Genomic DNA, 15,624 nt, shown 5'->3' with positions numbered 1-15,624 from the left:
AAACTGTAACAGTTAATGATACGATGTGTTTGCCTAATTACTTTTTACAACAAGGGGCAACTTCAACCCATTTAAGTCGAAGTGTTTTGGTCAACCCTTGTAGAAGTTTTCTCCCCTTTTGTTTTTGAAATCGATATTTCTCTACAACTATACAAGTAATTGACCTGGGGTCTTTTGATTTGAGATCAATGACCTTGAAATTGAGGTCAAGGTCAAAGGTCAACTTGACGTTCTAAATTTTGACCTTTGATTTAAATTTGTTTTTGTTCATTATAAAACAATTAAATCTTGTGTATATACCTATTAATCTTATTTTTCTATATCAGTTGAGATACTCAATTACAACAACAAGGAGTGACCCTTTCTAACTTTTTTTTCTAAATTTCATTCTACTTATCGAGGTGGAAAGACCTTCAATTGTTCTCTGAAGAATTGGTTTTTAATTGTATTAAACATTGTGTTTGATTATCAGAACATTTTTGTGTACCAAAACATTTTTCTTTGATCCTCGTCATCAATCGTAGACGATTGCAATCAGCACGAGGGGTTCTAACTCAAATATATCTTTGTAGATGAACGACTACCGAGCATAATCAAACTGCTTAAAACTAATATACAACAAAAATGTCTTAATATTTCAATTAATTTAATATTAGAAGTGTACTTTAGTTGTTTAATTTCTGGAAATGAATAGGGTTGTGAACACTATATATAATGTCAAGGATTGAGGTCAAGGAACAAGATAAACAAAGCACTAAGAGATCTGGTATTCACCTGGAACCCAACGATTACGTAACATGTTCACTGATTGAGGCAAAACCCCGTGAAAGGCCATTAGAGCAAACTAAAAATGTAACTCTACACGATTGGATCAAATTCTGAGGCAAGATATGCGATTCTGGAGGTCCTTTGGTCACCCCTTTCTTGTTGGTGTTCGTTTTGTTGATTCTTCAGTTTTCTGATGCTATAGGTTTGTTTGTGAAATCCGTTTGTCTTCGACTAATTCATCCCTTCGGTATCTTCCGCTTTATTTTATTTTCTCATACCAAAAACAGATTATAGAGAATGGACACATTGAAATAATTATTGCATTTGACCAAAAAAAGATTTTAGAGAATGGACAAAGTGAAATAAATCTTCTCCCAATCTATGCTGTCCAACTTAATGTGCACTGATCAGCTCTACGTGTATTTCAAGATGTGACCAAAAGATGTTAGACACAAACTTTGACACGTTTCACAATATAGATAAAGTCATTAATGTATATAGATGTTATTGTTAACCTTATTTGTATTTATCTTGATGTAATCATACCTGTGCTCTTACGCGGAATCTGTTGTCTTTACAAGAAAAAAATCAATGGTGAAAAATGGATCATATGAACATGAACAAAGCGAAGTTGTCTTCAAAGTTTTTACTCCATACCTACATTCTTAAGCAATCTAAGGGTACATATTGAACGGAGAAGGATATTATACTTAAAGAACAAAACAAGCAACACATAGACAGACCATACCACGAACAAGACAAACAAATGTCGAAAAGACTCACAACATTTCATAAACCATGCGTCTCTCGACTGACAACTGAGGTATACACCAGTGGTAGCCGTGGCTTTGCTTATGGCAGCAGAAGATCGTTGGTAAGTGACGATCATTAAAGAGAAGAAGTGAAACACCAGCTCTACGCGCTGTTAAAATGTTACATCGATTTCATTAAACAAAACAAATTTAGAACAAAATAGTATGTTCACTCTTAGGAAAAGTGATCAATTTGACTTGAAATTGTAAGTTAAAGATGATCGAATTCCTGCATTTCTGTTATGTACTTAGTAATTGTAATTTGTGAACTTTAGAACAAGAAGATATACAGAGAGTCTTGATGGGGTCCTTCATTTCTTTATTCTTTCTTTTATTTTATATTTTCTATTAATTGTTTTGTCCATTTTCTCCATTCTTTATAATTTTGTAATTTTTCTGTTTTCTCTAACTCCTCATCCACACCCTCATATGTTGACGTTCCCGGAAATAGATAATAATATTATTTTGGAAATTAAATGCGCATGGCACAATGTTAAAATTAACCCAACTCTTCAGGTACATAGATACAATGAATGACTCTTTTCATCTTTTTTCAATCCGAAATCTGAAGGTAAATATAATGTTATTATACAGAACATACTATTTAGTGTGAATTAAATTGAATAGAAGTAGATGGTTTCAAACTTCTTAATTATCAATTTTTCATTTTGAAGCAATGACATACCATCTCATCAGTCAAATGGTGTGAACATATCTCAAATAATACTTTATGCTTATGCATGTGTACACTAAACGGACTTTGTATATAAGAGTATGCTCGATACGCAGAAGCTGCTTCAACAGATCTAGATTTATGAGGAGGAAAGTTTAAAATGACACTCCGTAAATGTAATGGAAGTCATCATAAATTGATTGATATGTACGATGTGGCTCTTTCTAACCTAAATAACAATATTATGAACACGTGTACGATTGTACTCTAACATCTTTGTCGTCTGCTTAGTACCGAACGTTACCTATTCTTGAATATGAAAGTTTTTTGCGAGTTTGAATTAGCATAGCCGTACGAGATGTATCGGTATTAATATATCCAACGTTCATGTATTTAGTTATGATGTATCAGTTGAGAGTTTGGTTGGATATTATGTTATTTCTAATTGTTGGAGTTTTAAATTCTGTATTGTCTGTACATTTCACATATGCTTATTTGTCAGTATAGTCGAGTAAATTTCCACAGATAAAGTATTGTGTTAGTTCAAATATTTATAAATTCGTCACAGCATTTAAACTAGATTATCTTTCAATACCTTCTGAGCTTGTTTGGACAAGTACTGTGAAAATAATTATACAGCACGAATTTCAAGATTATTTATTCGTCATCGTTTGTTTTGTCATGTGCTGTCGTTTATGGAAATTGTTTGTAGTTATTCTGCGATTTACAAGTTGTACTTCATTTATTTTAAGCTTTTCTCTATGCTTAATAATCTTCTTCTACGTTTGTTTGTGATGTATTCCTGTCACATAGTGTTGTCATTTTAGCAAATTTGTGTTAACAATTACCATATAAGCGGAAGGTTTGACAAGCAATATTACCAGGTTTACCTATCATTTTTTATTTTAATATTTTCTGTACTAATTCAGGAATATGGCAGTTGTATTCGAATAGCTTGTTTTCACGTTTGTTGGCGTTTTTGGTTTGTTGCACTTTAGAGTTTCTGTTGCTTCTTTGTTAACCTTTAAAGGCTTCATAATATATTCGATTTAAATTCATAATCTGTAATTGTTTTCTCTCAAACGAATTATGACTGTTTTCGTAATAATTTCAATGTTAAAGTTTCAATCTTATTGCATTCTAAGTATCAAACATATCATGCAATAACTAACATACCGAACTAGCTTAGCAGCGAAACGTAACAGATTGTTAAACAATAATTCAAAGCACATTTTGAAATATAATATTAAGCTTTCTACGAATAATATATATAGACCGTATACATGTATTATTGACAGGAATATCCTTTTAAATACAATTGTTAATAGCAATATATCCCATGCATTCGAAGTTCTAAATACTTGCCTATATTATCTTAACTCTATTTTTTTCTTCATCTGTAAATCTAGAATTTTCATATATTTAAGCCTCGACCATCACTGAACATAAAAAGGCAGAATAACAAAAAAATCCGAAACTCCAAGGAAAATTCAAACGGAAAATCTTTTATCAAATTACAAAATCAAATGCTTAAAAACATCCATCGGATGGGAACATGTTGAAAACAACTGTGATAATCTTGGCATTTTTATGTAGGTTAACCTCTCTGACTTTAAATCCCATTTTTTCTTCATGTCAACCCATCTAAGCTACCTGTATGCGTCCATGGCTTTCTGAATATATGCAGTGTTTGTCTTGTGGGATTAATGGTCAATTTGTGCTAGGATTTATTTCTTTGTCCGATAAAGGGGTCTGGATTTGGGGAGGCATTACTCATTTCTACATCTTCTTTTATCTCTACTTGATCTTTATTTTCTCCACTGTTCTCTTTTCTATGCTATTTATCTTTTATTCTTTACTGCTTGTTCCTATTTTCCTATTTTTCTCTATGCATCATTGTTTAGTCCATTATCCTCTTTTCACTAAGCCCCATTCATATCATTCGCTAACCGTATTTTTTTGGTTAAAACTATTAACTAGAAATGTGTTCTAAAATGAATAAATATATTCTGTATGTGTTAAGTTGTAAACAACATATACAGCAAATAAGTCAGAAAAGCTTAAATTAATAAAAACAGTCTTAGAATGTATGTCAGCAACTCAACAATACCAAACATAACGCCAGGTTTACAAGTAAAGATAGGTTTTCTACACAATGTCTATCTCTCTGAAGTTCCGTAACAAATCAACCCGAACAATCATGATCTACTACCAACGCTGAACACTTTTTGGAAAGTCCATAATCACATGGCAAAATCAAAAAACAAAACGCATTAAAAACGAATGGACAAGAACTGTCATATTCCTGACTTGGTGCAGGCATTTTCAAATGTAGAAAAGGGTGGATTAAACCTGGTTCTATAGCGCTAACCCTCTCACTTTAATAACAGTCTCATCAAATTCCGCTACATTAACATGATGCGTTAAATAAACAGTCACACTTAATAAAATAGTCAAAATATGGGTACATCAGTCATCATCGTATAACAATTTAACAGGACACAAAAACATCTACTATCTACGAACACATGGATTGATTTGAGTGTCTGACGTCAGAAAAATTATATACGTCACATAAATTTGTCGTTCAATGTGCATACAATAGTTATCAAAAGTACCAAGATTATAAACAATTTAAAAATTTACATAGCAAATAATTGAAGAAAAGTTGTCGACATATATATGTATATTTAAATGCTAGTAATTTTAATAGGTTATCATAAATCAATCTGCAAATTTGTAAATAAGATTTCAATGATGTACACCACAAACTAATAATGTATTGACTTTCACGCGCAAACGAATTTTTAACAGCAATTTAAGATATCGAACGTGATGAATTTTATTTGAAAATTTTAGAAAATCCTTTCAAATATCATATTGCATTTAACATTTTTAACAGTAAATGCGACAGGTGTAGCGAAATATAAACAAATTCTAGTTGCACGCAAGCTGAATTTTAATATTACGGGTATTGTTTCTAGTAAGAGTCGACGGACAAACATTTGAACTTCATTCAACATGTTTATTTTTTATTCTTTGCTTTCTATAATGATTATCGCTGTACATGTATGCTGTTACACCGAAGTGAATGTACGAGGTAAGTAACTTTGTATTGGGTCAAGTACTTTTACATATATTTTTTATATTCATTTGTTCCATGCGCTATTTAGATCACATTAGAGTAGTGCTTATTAAAATATTTCTTAGGTTTATCCCTATTGCAAATGCTGGCGGAAACCTTTTGCGAAAGAAAATATAACAATATATCATGGATGGCCGTGCATTTTTCCATTTGTCCTAGTCAAGTGACAAGTGTTTTTTTACTCATCATAGTGTAGTGACAGGACAGATGCATTTTGCAAAGCAGAAACTTTTTAATATATTCTGTTGTACCTGAGTTAAATTTCCAGTTTGATTGTTATTCGCGCAATCCCTTAATGCATTCTGTTTTGATAGGGATGATGTTATTACCGTGATGGTGTATCATCATGTTTGCTCCACTTCTAAACCTTTACGAACAACAGCTCATACATGGGCAATGTATCGTTATGCATAATAACAATGATATTCAATAATTTGTTTATAGTATATGGAAAAAAGATAACTTTTATAAGTTAATATGTATTGATTGAGGAATCTGAAGAAAGGCATCGAATTTATTCATCTACGCGTAAGGGCTGTGATATTTACAAAAGATCTAATGATAAACAGAGAAAAATATGGGGAGATGTTTCCTCCTTTAATAAGCTACAGGACATTGCAATGAAAGGACTAGAACTATTGTGAGGAGTCAGACATTAATCAGATAATGTTCAGTTCATGAAATAAATAGCGTTATCGAGCGTTTGTTATGGACATTGCAAAATTTTAAAGAGACCAGCCGAAATTTTACAAATCACTAGTATTTAAAGAAGTAATCCAAAAAGAGATTTTGTTTTTCGGCATTTCAAGGACTACAAATGATAAAATAGAGGGTTGCAATTTGACATTGGGTAAGAGTGTACGCGAGACGTTGCAAATTTTTTCAATGCTCTTTACAAACAAGTTATGATTATTTTCAAAAGAGGGGCGAAAGGTACCAAAGGAAATGTCAAACTCGTAGATTGAAAATAGAATAAGAACACCATGGCTAAAAAGACAAAGACAAACTGACGAATAATAGTACACAAGGCAGAACAGAGAAAACTTAAGACTACGAAACAGGAACCCTTACAAAAACGGGGTGTAATCTCAAATGTTGCATATACATTAGTAATTTTCATCTTTTATGAAAATTTAATTCCAACAATGTGTCAAATTAATTTCTAGCAACCTCTATTTTGGTCGACAACTTTTCTTTAATGATTTGCAATTTTGTGTAAATGAGAGAAATAAGTTATATTCTTGGAATTTTTAACTACCTATATGTAGATAATTTATATATATATTTACATAAGGGACCAGCTGAAGGACGCCTCCGGGTGCAGAAATTTCTCGCTACATTGAAGACCTGTTGGTGACCTTCTGTTGTTCAAGAATATAACTTATTTTTCTTATTTACACAACATTGCAAATAATTGAAGAAAAGTTGTCGACATATATATGTATATTTAAATGCTAGTAATTTTAATAGGTTATCATAAATTCTAACATGACGTCCTTCAAACGCTTTGAGTACACACCCGTGGTAAAATTTGAATATATTGCATGGGCTGTTCCGATCGTACTCCCACGTCATATGCTTTTTTATGAATGAGTTTCGCGACCTCATAATACGATGACGTTAGAATATGAGGATTTTACGGGAAAATACACGCTTGAAAAACCTAAAATCATCACAACATGGCAACGTAAACAAACAATGCTAAAATGTGTTATAAGCCATATTTGTTTAAACATTTAAGACATATAAGTAAATTATCATTTAAAATAATTCAAAACTATCTATATGCGTTATTTTAAATAGTTTAAGCATGTCACTAATTCAGTTTGCTCCGTTCTTTTACGCCAATTTGATAGTGCGTTTATTTATGGGAATGGCAAATATTTGCCTCCGCCTAGAGCGCTTCGATCCAAAAGAATTGCCGTATTTGACCTATTAGAATCGAAATAATTCATGGGGGCTTGAATATATCTAGATTTTACCACGGGTTGTCCCTTTATGCCGATATGTTACCCCTCGCTATCGCTCAGGGTAAAATATTTGTCATAAAGGGCCAACCCGTGGTAAAATCACGATATATTCAAGCCCCCATGAATTATTTCTTAATTAATCTGCAAATTTGTAAATAAGATTTCAATGATGTACACCACAAACTAATAATGTATTGACTTTCACGCGCAAACGAATTTACCTTTTTTTTTGTCATTGGAACAAATACACATAGAAAAAAAATTATATTTTCAAAAATAATTAATTGAAAATAATTCTGACATGTCATAATCATGACCAGCTTAGAATAGAAATAACGTTGCAACTGTGAAATTAATTTAGACCTACTTATCTATTTTTCTAGAAATCTTGGTACTGATTTCATTGTAGGGACAAGAAACAAAGATGAATTGTCTGTGGATGACGGGAGGATAGATGAACTGATGAGCATATTGCAAGGTAAGAAGAAGATAATTTATTCAGTGTTCTTCTCCCCTTACCTTAGTTTAAAAAACAACTTTCAAATTTTAAAAAAAAGTAGGTAACCATCACTCTAATCAAAGTACATTTTGGCTTGTTTAATTGTCATAAAAATCTAATAATGTCAACTCATGTTATTGGATATGTATCAGTTTGAATAACACTTCTTTTAATTATTAAGAAGCTTGTTTTCCTTTTTAATAAAAAAATAAAATAAATAAATAACACTTTAAGCGATTTTAGGCTAGTAACTCCAATCGCAATGTTCAGATTTCATGGACAAAATGTCGTATTCCTCCCAAAATTTCTCCTGAATGAGTTGATTTACACCTGTACAATTAGCTTCTTTTAGTTATTACATTTTTTTTCAACATATGAACCTTTAGATTATGGTAAAGTTTCAAATAAATGATCTTCAAACACAATTCTTCTCAAATGTAGTGATAGGGATATATACGTCAATACTGTAAAAGGACAAAATTCAAAATAGCAACACGTCATATGATTTCGTTTATACATCTAACACATGTCTTATGCTAGCAATTCATTTACTTTTTGAAATTACAGGTAGTTGTGTACATGAAAATCCCGATCAGACTGTTAAACAACTATTGCAGAATACAAACACCATTCTCAAAAGTATGTACATTGATTTACCAATATATTTTCTCCATTGTTAGCTTGGAATCATGTTCCAAACTTTTTCGTTGAAACATTCAAAGCTTAAAATTCATAAATAGATTATGATGACCAATAAAGGTAACAAAAAGAAACCGAAGGATCGAATGAGCTCGAAAGAAGCAATACTGTAGCCGTCGACAGTATAAGTGTCCTTGCTATGCATGTTATGCGTGCATTACCCGCCACTCAAATCCTTACTTGTCACAAATATGAATAATGCACTGTAGAATACAAGCCGTACATTCAAGTACATTTATTGAGAGCGGCTAAATATACTTATATTTTAACATGTTAAATGATATCAAGTTTTATTAAATATATAAGGTGGTTTGTTAACACATAATTACCCTTTAAAAGAGGGACGAAAGACACCAAAGGGACAGTCAAACTCGTAAATCTAAAACAAACTGACAACGCCATGGCTAAAAATGAAAAAGACAAACAGAAAAACAATAGTACACATGACACAACATAGAAAACTAAAGAATAAACAGCACGAACCCCACCAAAAACTAGGGGTGATCTCAGGTGCTCCGGAAGGGTAAGCAGATCCTGCTCCACATGCGGCACCCGTCGTGTTGCTTATGTGATTACAAATCCGGTAAATAGTCTAATTCGGTAGGTGAAATTCATGAAAGGGAAGGGGATTGTAGTTACGACGCAAGGAACATATCCGATATCATTTGTGAAACGGTTATTCCATAAAGGTCAACCAACTCGTGATGGCGTCCGTAAAATTTACGAAGGGATGATTTCAACTTCACCATTTGGAACTCTTGGTTTAATAGCTTCCTTGTGAGCAGTAACCCTCTATCAAGAAAATCATGATAGGAAATGCAAGCACGGGAATATCGTATCAATTGGGAGATATATACCCCGTATGCAGGTGCTGCTGGAATGTTGCTACTTAGAAATGGAAAGTTCACAATTGGAAAGCTGAAATCATCTCTTTTGTCGTAAAGTTTTGTCTTCAACCGACCCTCATTGTCAATTTCTAGATGTAAGTCAAGATATGAAGCCGACTTAACTGTATCTGTAGTATCCTTTATCTCCAATTCGATGGGATAGATGCGATCCACATATGCACCAAATTTTGAATTGTTTAGTGAAAGAACGTCATCTATATAGCGGAAAGTAGAGTTAAAGGATATTGCTAACTTCTTATCTTTCTTCCTAAGAAGTTCCTGCATGAAGTCAGCCTCATAATAATAAAGAAACAAGTCAGCAAGTAGAGGGGCACAGTTTGTTCCCATTGGGATGCCGACAGTCTGTTGAAAAACACGTCCTCCGAACGTAACAAATATGTTGTCAATCAAGAAATCAAGCATCTTGATAATATTGGTTTAATATTGGCCACATGGATGTAGATAATCTACAGAATAGCTGCATGCTTACTAATTTCAAATGTTGTGTGCTAAATTATAGTTGCAATAACAGAATTTCTTTCTAGTCACTAAATTTGGCATCTCATTTTCACTTGTAGATATAAATGTTTATAAAGAAATCGTGAAGAAGAACAAGATGCTTAGGAAGGAGCTTACGTGGATAATTGAAGGTATATTAACAAATAAATGTACATTAGTACAAACCATCGACCGAATATTATAGAATGAAATGTTTGAAGATAGATCTCTCTGAAATAATACCAGCTGCTTATATATAGCTGACAAAGAAACACATAAATGTATTGAATAGCATTCATACAATAACTTAACTGGGTGATAAACGAAATCAAATAATAAACAATATGTCTGTTTCCGTTTGTATTTTTATTGATAAACCTCAATATATTAATTTTGAATTGAACGCGTCTTCTGACTAGCTGACGATGTTATGTTTTTTCAGCTTATATACATAATGTTGTCATGTGACCATGACGTCATCAACGTTTTTTTTTCATGGTTTTCTTCCGTTTAAAAATGAAATATAGAATTAAATTATAAGAAATGATTGTAATATTTTTCTGTCTATTCGAAATAACATACAAAATGTGATGCACACTTTAAAATAACCCGCTACGCGAATTATTTATTGTGCACCATATTTTTTATGTTATTTCTTCATAGACTGAAATTTTTTACAGTCATTCCTAAATGAAACCTCAACAGTATGAGATGTTTCTAAATTGCTAGTTTTCATTTTGGGTACAGACAAACATTACAAACATAATTGTTAAAGTTATACGTGTTTTCCGCCTAATGATTTTCTCTCATTTCCCCTTGGTATCTTCTCCACAGCCTTCATAATATATTATTACGGCAGAAGTATTTTTCTTGATTTTCCTTCATCATGAATGCTAAAGTAAATATTCGAAGACAACGGCTGTTTAATCCAAAAACAGTTGAAAAGCTTTTTGACCAAAAAAGGTCGAACAATTTGAGCCAAAATACATACGATGTAAACTATGTCTGAAGGAGTTAAAACCTTATTTCTTAATAATTTTGAATTTATAAACGCACAATTTTTAAATCGTTTTGTATGAATTATGTCAGTGACGAAGTATTTACTGCTGTTAATACCATTGGGCACTAATTGTCTACTAGAAGCGATATAGAATACATGATGTTAAGAATAAAACGATTAAATACATTAATGCGTTCGACGCTTTTCTTGATTTACCTTATCAGACAAGCTCATCTCAAATATTCAATAGCGAAGAGTGTATATAAATTGAAAAAAAGAGAGTTAATAGCAATAGGACAAATACATATAAGTCGTCATTGCAATAAAGGGTTGATACCTTAGTTTCTTTATAATCTTTAAATCTTTAAGCGGTAAAACTGTTCAGGAAATGCATTATTTTGTCGGTTCATAAGATAAAATGAGGTGCAAACATACAAATTTAATGACTTCAAATCCTATACTTGTAGAATCTAAAGGTCAGAAAGAAACTTCCAGAATTGTTGATCTGATCAAAAAAGGTGTAAGAGGTAAGTGAACACGTTCATTTGTGAAATTATTCTTGTTGGTATCAATTTTCCTGGACTGAGGAAAACTTGCATTTTTGTGGATATTTGATTCGTAGTTTTATCGATCTCTGCACACAGAGCTATAGAACATTTGTAATTCGTTGAACATTTTAATTCGTAGTTCACCTGTTACCTTCGAAAGCCACGAATTTTGATATCCAACGAATAATAATAAATCCACAGTATATGATTTCTTTAATGCTATTATAACTTTTACATTTAATAAAACATTAAAAATACAAATGTTTGATACCATTAAATAGTTGTCTCTCAAACAACCAAGGCGCTGTATATTTATTTACAAAATGTTTAATTTTCTTTCAAATTCAGATGTATGTGCTCCCAAGAAGTACAAAGACTGTAGTGGAATAAGTAGTAACATAACGAATTCAAAGTAATCGATAATTAATCGTTACACTAAAAATCGGGCCCATCCCTGATGTATTTATTTTTCGAATTCTTTTGTTTGACGTAAATCACATTGGAATGTTATGGAGTTTGATCCAAAATATATCAGGTTCAGCTTTGACTCTTATGTTGAAAAAAAAAATGATGAAAAGGCGTCAAACATCAAACTCTTTCATTATCAAAGATTTCTACCTCTTCTCTTTTTGATATTCTGCCTACCTGCAATTGCAAAAACAATTCGTCGGTTTATCTTATGTATTATCTTTATTAGTAATCTCCTTCGCTTATTATGCCTAACGTATTTACAAGCCTAGAAATTTTTATCTTTGATTGTTCACGCTCATATTAGGACATTATTGGTACACAGACCTTTTTGTTTCAAGTTATTCCTTAGATGGAGCTTTTCAGTAGATTTTGTTATATTCAACCTTCATTTCATTTCGAAAGATTTACTTTGAAAATAATATTTCAACATCCACAATACATTAATATTTGATATTTGTGGTTTGTTTTAATAATTTGGTAGAAAATGATATTTACAGGTTATTCAGAGAAGAATCGATGGATCTACGGACTTCTTTGGTAGAACTTGGAACGAGTACAAAGACGGATTTGGTGATGTACAAAAAGAATACTGGCTAGGTAATTCGACGTTTGGGGATTTTTATAATATCTACACAAGTAGTCATTCATCAGTTATTCATAGGCCTCAATTACTCTGATTTAAAAATTCAGACTTTGCTTCAAATATGCAGAACTGCGAACAACTATTAATAGAAGGAAAGACTTTGTTTCCGCAAATGTAGTACAGTAAAAAGAGTTAACATTGATTTACGTACTTAGCTGTAAACACTTTCTTTTCATTCTTTGTAAGTTCAATTTTTATTAACGACATCATATGTGATAAACATTTTCATGTTAATTTATCATAATCTGAAGAAAAAGCCTGGTATCTTCATGATTTTGACGAGCTAATTGATACCAAATTCTGCAAAATATTAAATGCTTGTGTCACCTTATTGTCAATCACAGTTTGTCCAATTATGTTGCTCCCGAGTATGTGTTGCAAAATTTTAAAATAAGAATAACATATTAATAAATTGCAACTAAGATATCTTCTAGGGTCACGATTGAATGTACATAAAGTCTGTAGAAAAATGAAGACAAATTGAAATGACGTACACGCAATATGGCAAAATTTGTGATAGTCAAGTATTCTCCTTTTGCAAATCTGTTGATCGTGATACACTTGGTAAACGTTTTAACAATTTCTATTATGTGATTTCTATTGAATAATCCTACCAAAATAAGTTATAGAAATACGGGCACATTGTCCTTAAGGAAACCATAACAATGGAATTTAATTTTGTTATTCGGTTCCTTGTACTATTGAGCAATGCCCGAGTACTCGTTGACATCCCTGTTAAACTCTTTATTAAAATAAACATGAAAACAATTATGTTTTTTTTTCTTTCTACATCAATAAATTTTCTAATTTCAAAAATTATAACATACGACAAACCAAAATGAATATAGAAATGGTCGGATTGTCAATGAGACAATGAAATCAGTTGATAGATAAAGCTTTACGTTCTCATATAATAATCTTAACTAAAAACATTTACGAAATAGGTAACAAATATTTGAATATCCTGACCTCAAGTGGTAAATATGAACTTAAAGTGGACTTGGTTAATACCAAATATCTAAAGACATATGCAGTTTATAAGACGTTTGTTGTTGGTGATGAAAATTCCAAGTACAAATTAACTATTGGTGATTACACAGGAACTGCAGGTATGAAAAATGTAGGTGTAGGTATTTGTTTATGTCTTTCAAGCAACTTTACAATTAGATCAAGGATTATTAGAGTTATTGTGGCCGATATCAATTTGCTTTATCTTATCCTTCTGTCTGTGTCTTCCGCTTAAATACATTCAATACAAATGAGGTTATTGTTTGTCTATTTATGTTTATATACATCTATATTGCAACATTACATTTCTGTAAAGTAACATAATTCACTGTGATGTTGAGATATTCTATTTTGACTGTAAGGAACATTCACAACCTCTTATTATCAATATAAACAGACTTATTTTACTGGCGCTTTAATTGATTTGATCAATTATGTTTCCCTATAAATAAAAATAAAAATGACAGTGGAGATTGTCATAATACGCATGCTTGATTACTCACAGCATCAGCCTACAAATATGACGTTTGATGTTGACATAGATATACCAGGACTAAATTTTATATATACGCTAGACGCGCGTTTCGTCTACAAAAGACACATCAGTGACGCTGGAATCCAAAATAGTTAAAAAGGCCAAATAAAGTACGAATTTGAAGAGCATCGAGGACCACAATTCCTAAACGTTTTGCCAAATACAGCTAAGATCACATTATAGTAAAATTCAGAATTATTTAGACATTAGAGAGCATTTTTACAAAAGAATGTTTATAAGGTAAATCCAAAAATTTATATGATAAAAAATAAGCCTGGTTTGTTATGTAGATAACTTTTCATTAAAATTATAAAAAAAAAAAACAGTCAAATAAAATAAAATTGTGTAATTCCTAAAATATTTATTTACAAATACATGTAGTTATGAGTTGATAGTATTGAACAATATTACAGGAAGTCTTTTTTTAAGGGGTTAACTTATCTATATCATTCTGCAGGTTAGATATTTTTATACTTTTTCGACGTTTAATTATGTGTATAAGTCTTATTTATGTAGCTTAAAACGTACTACACTAATCTTCCAAAAAGATACATTCAGAGTAAAAGAGACAGTAAGACTAAGTTAATTATCATCAGAAAAACATATGTCTTAACTATAACATGTGCCAAAAAAACATATACTATTTTTTTCTCTCGATAGTATATGTGTTTGTGTGTGGGTTTTAAATTGATTGCTTTATAGTCTAGAAAAATAATTGTAGCAAACAGAATGAATTACAACAATGGTAAATCATTCACCACCAAGGACAGAGACAATGATTCTAGAAGTGGTAACTGTGCTACTATCATCAACGTTGGGCCATGGTGGAATGACAACTGCAGTTATGTTTCTCTAAATCTGGACTTGAAAAAATCTAAAATGAGATGGTTTGCTTTTGATTTTATCAAAGCTGAAATGAAGATCAGAAAAATCAACTAAAAGACGTTTCTGTGATTAAATTTATAGATACAAGATGCGAATTGTGTTATTTTTTTTTTAAGAGGAAGGGACCCTTACGAGATTATAATGCGTATTACGCCTGAAAATAAGGCGTAAACCAAGCGTAAGTGGTAGTTTCGTGTCTAGATCCAAGCGTAGGCGAACAGGAAACGTAAATTTGTAGTCCTTACGGGCGAAGAAATAAGCAGTAAACATGGCGTAAATTGAAATAAGCAAGGCGTAAATTTTCTTACGGACGTGGAACTGTTGGTATGGCGTACAAAGAAATACCCATAATGGTTTGTTTAAAGGATCATGAGATTTTGTTTCAAAATTTGGTTTCTTTGGTTTTAGTTTGCAAGAGATAAAAACATGGCAGCTTCATATATTCAGGGATAATTTGCTTGTTTTGTGCTGTTTGGAAGAATCTAAAATTTGAAATACTGAATCAAATAGACCAATGAAAATTGTGAAATAAAAAGGAAAGTAGTAATAGAAAGTAGATAATAATAATGTGAGTTTAACTAAG

General features: G+C 31.6%; 1 protein-coding gene across 1 annotated transcript; it reads left to right on the top strand.

Annotated features, from left to right (window-relative positions):
- The first annotated feature begins 5,262 nt into the window (after positions 1 to 5,262).
- On the top strand, positions 5,263 to 15,103 carry LOC134687899 (ryncolin-1-like). The gene is made up of 10 exons (XM_063548357.1): positions 5,263 to 5,353; positions 7,778 to 7,846; positions 8,435 to 8,506; positions 10,032 to 10,103; positions 11,419 to 11,478; positions 11,848 to 11,911; positions 12,275 to 12,284; positions 12,468 to 12,567; positions 13,558 to 13,722; positions 14,878 to 15,103. The coding sequence occupies exons 1-10, from the start codon at positions 5,275 to 5,277 to the stop codon at positions 15,093 to 15,095; spliced, it is 909 nt and encodes a 302-aa protein (XP_063404427.1). The 5' UTR covers positions 5,263 to 5,274; the 3' UTR covers positions 15,096 to 15,103.
- The last annotated feature ends 521 nt before the right edge of the window (positions 15,104 to 15,624 follow it).

This window comes from Mytilus trossulus, chromosome 10 (genome assembly GCF_036588685.1).
Source record: "Mytilus trossulus isolate FHL-02 chromosome 10, PNRI_Mtr1.1.1.hap1, whole genome shotgun sequence".
NCBI classification, from domain to species: domain Eukaryota; kingdom Metazoa; phylum Mollusca; class Bivalvia; order Mytilida; family Mytilidae; genus Mytilus; species Mytilus trossulus.
This window is presented reverse-complemented; position numbering and strand designations above follow the sequence as displayed.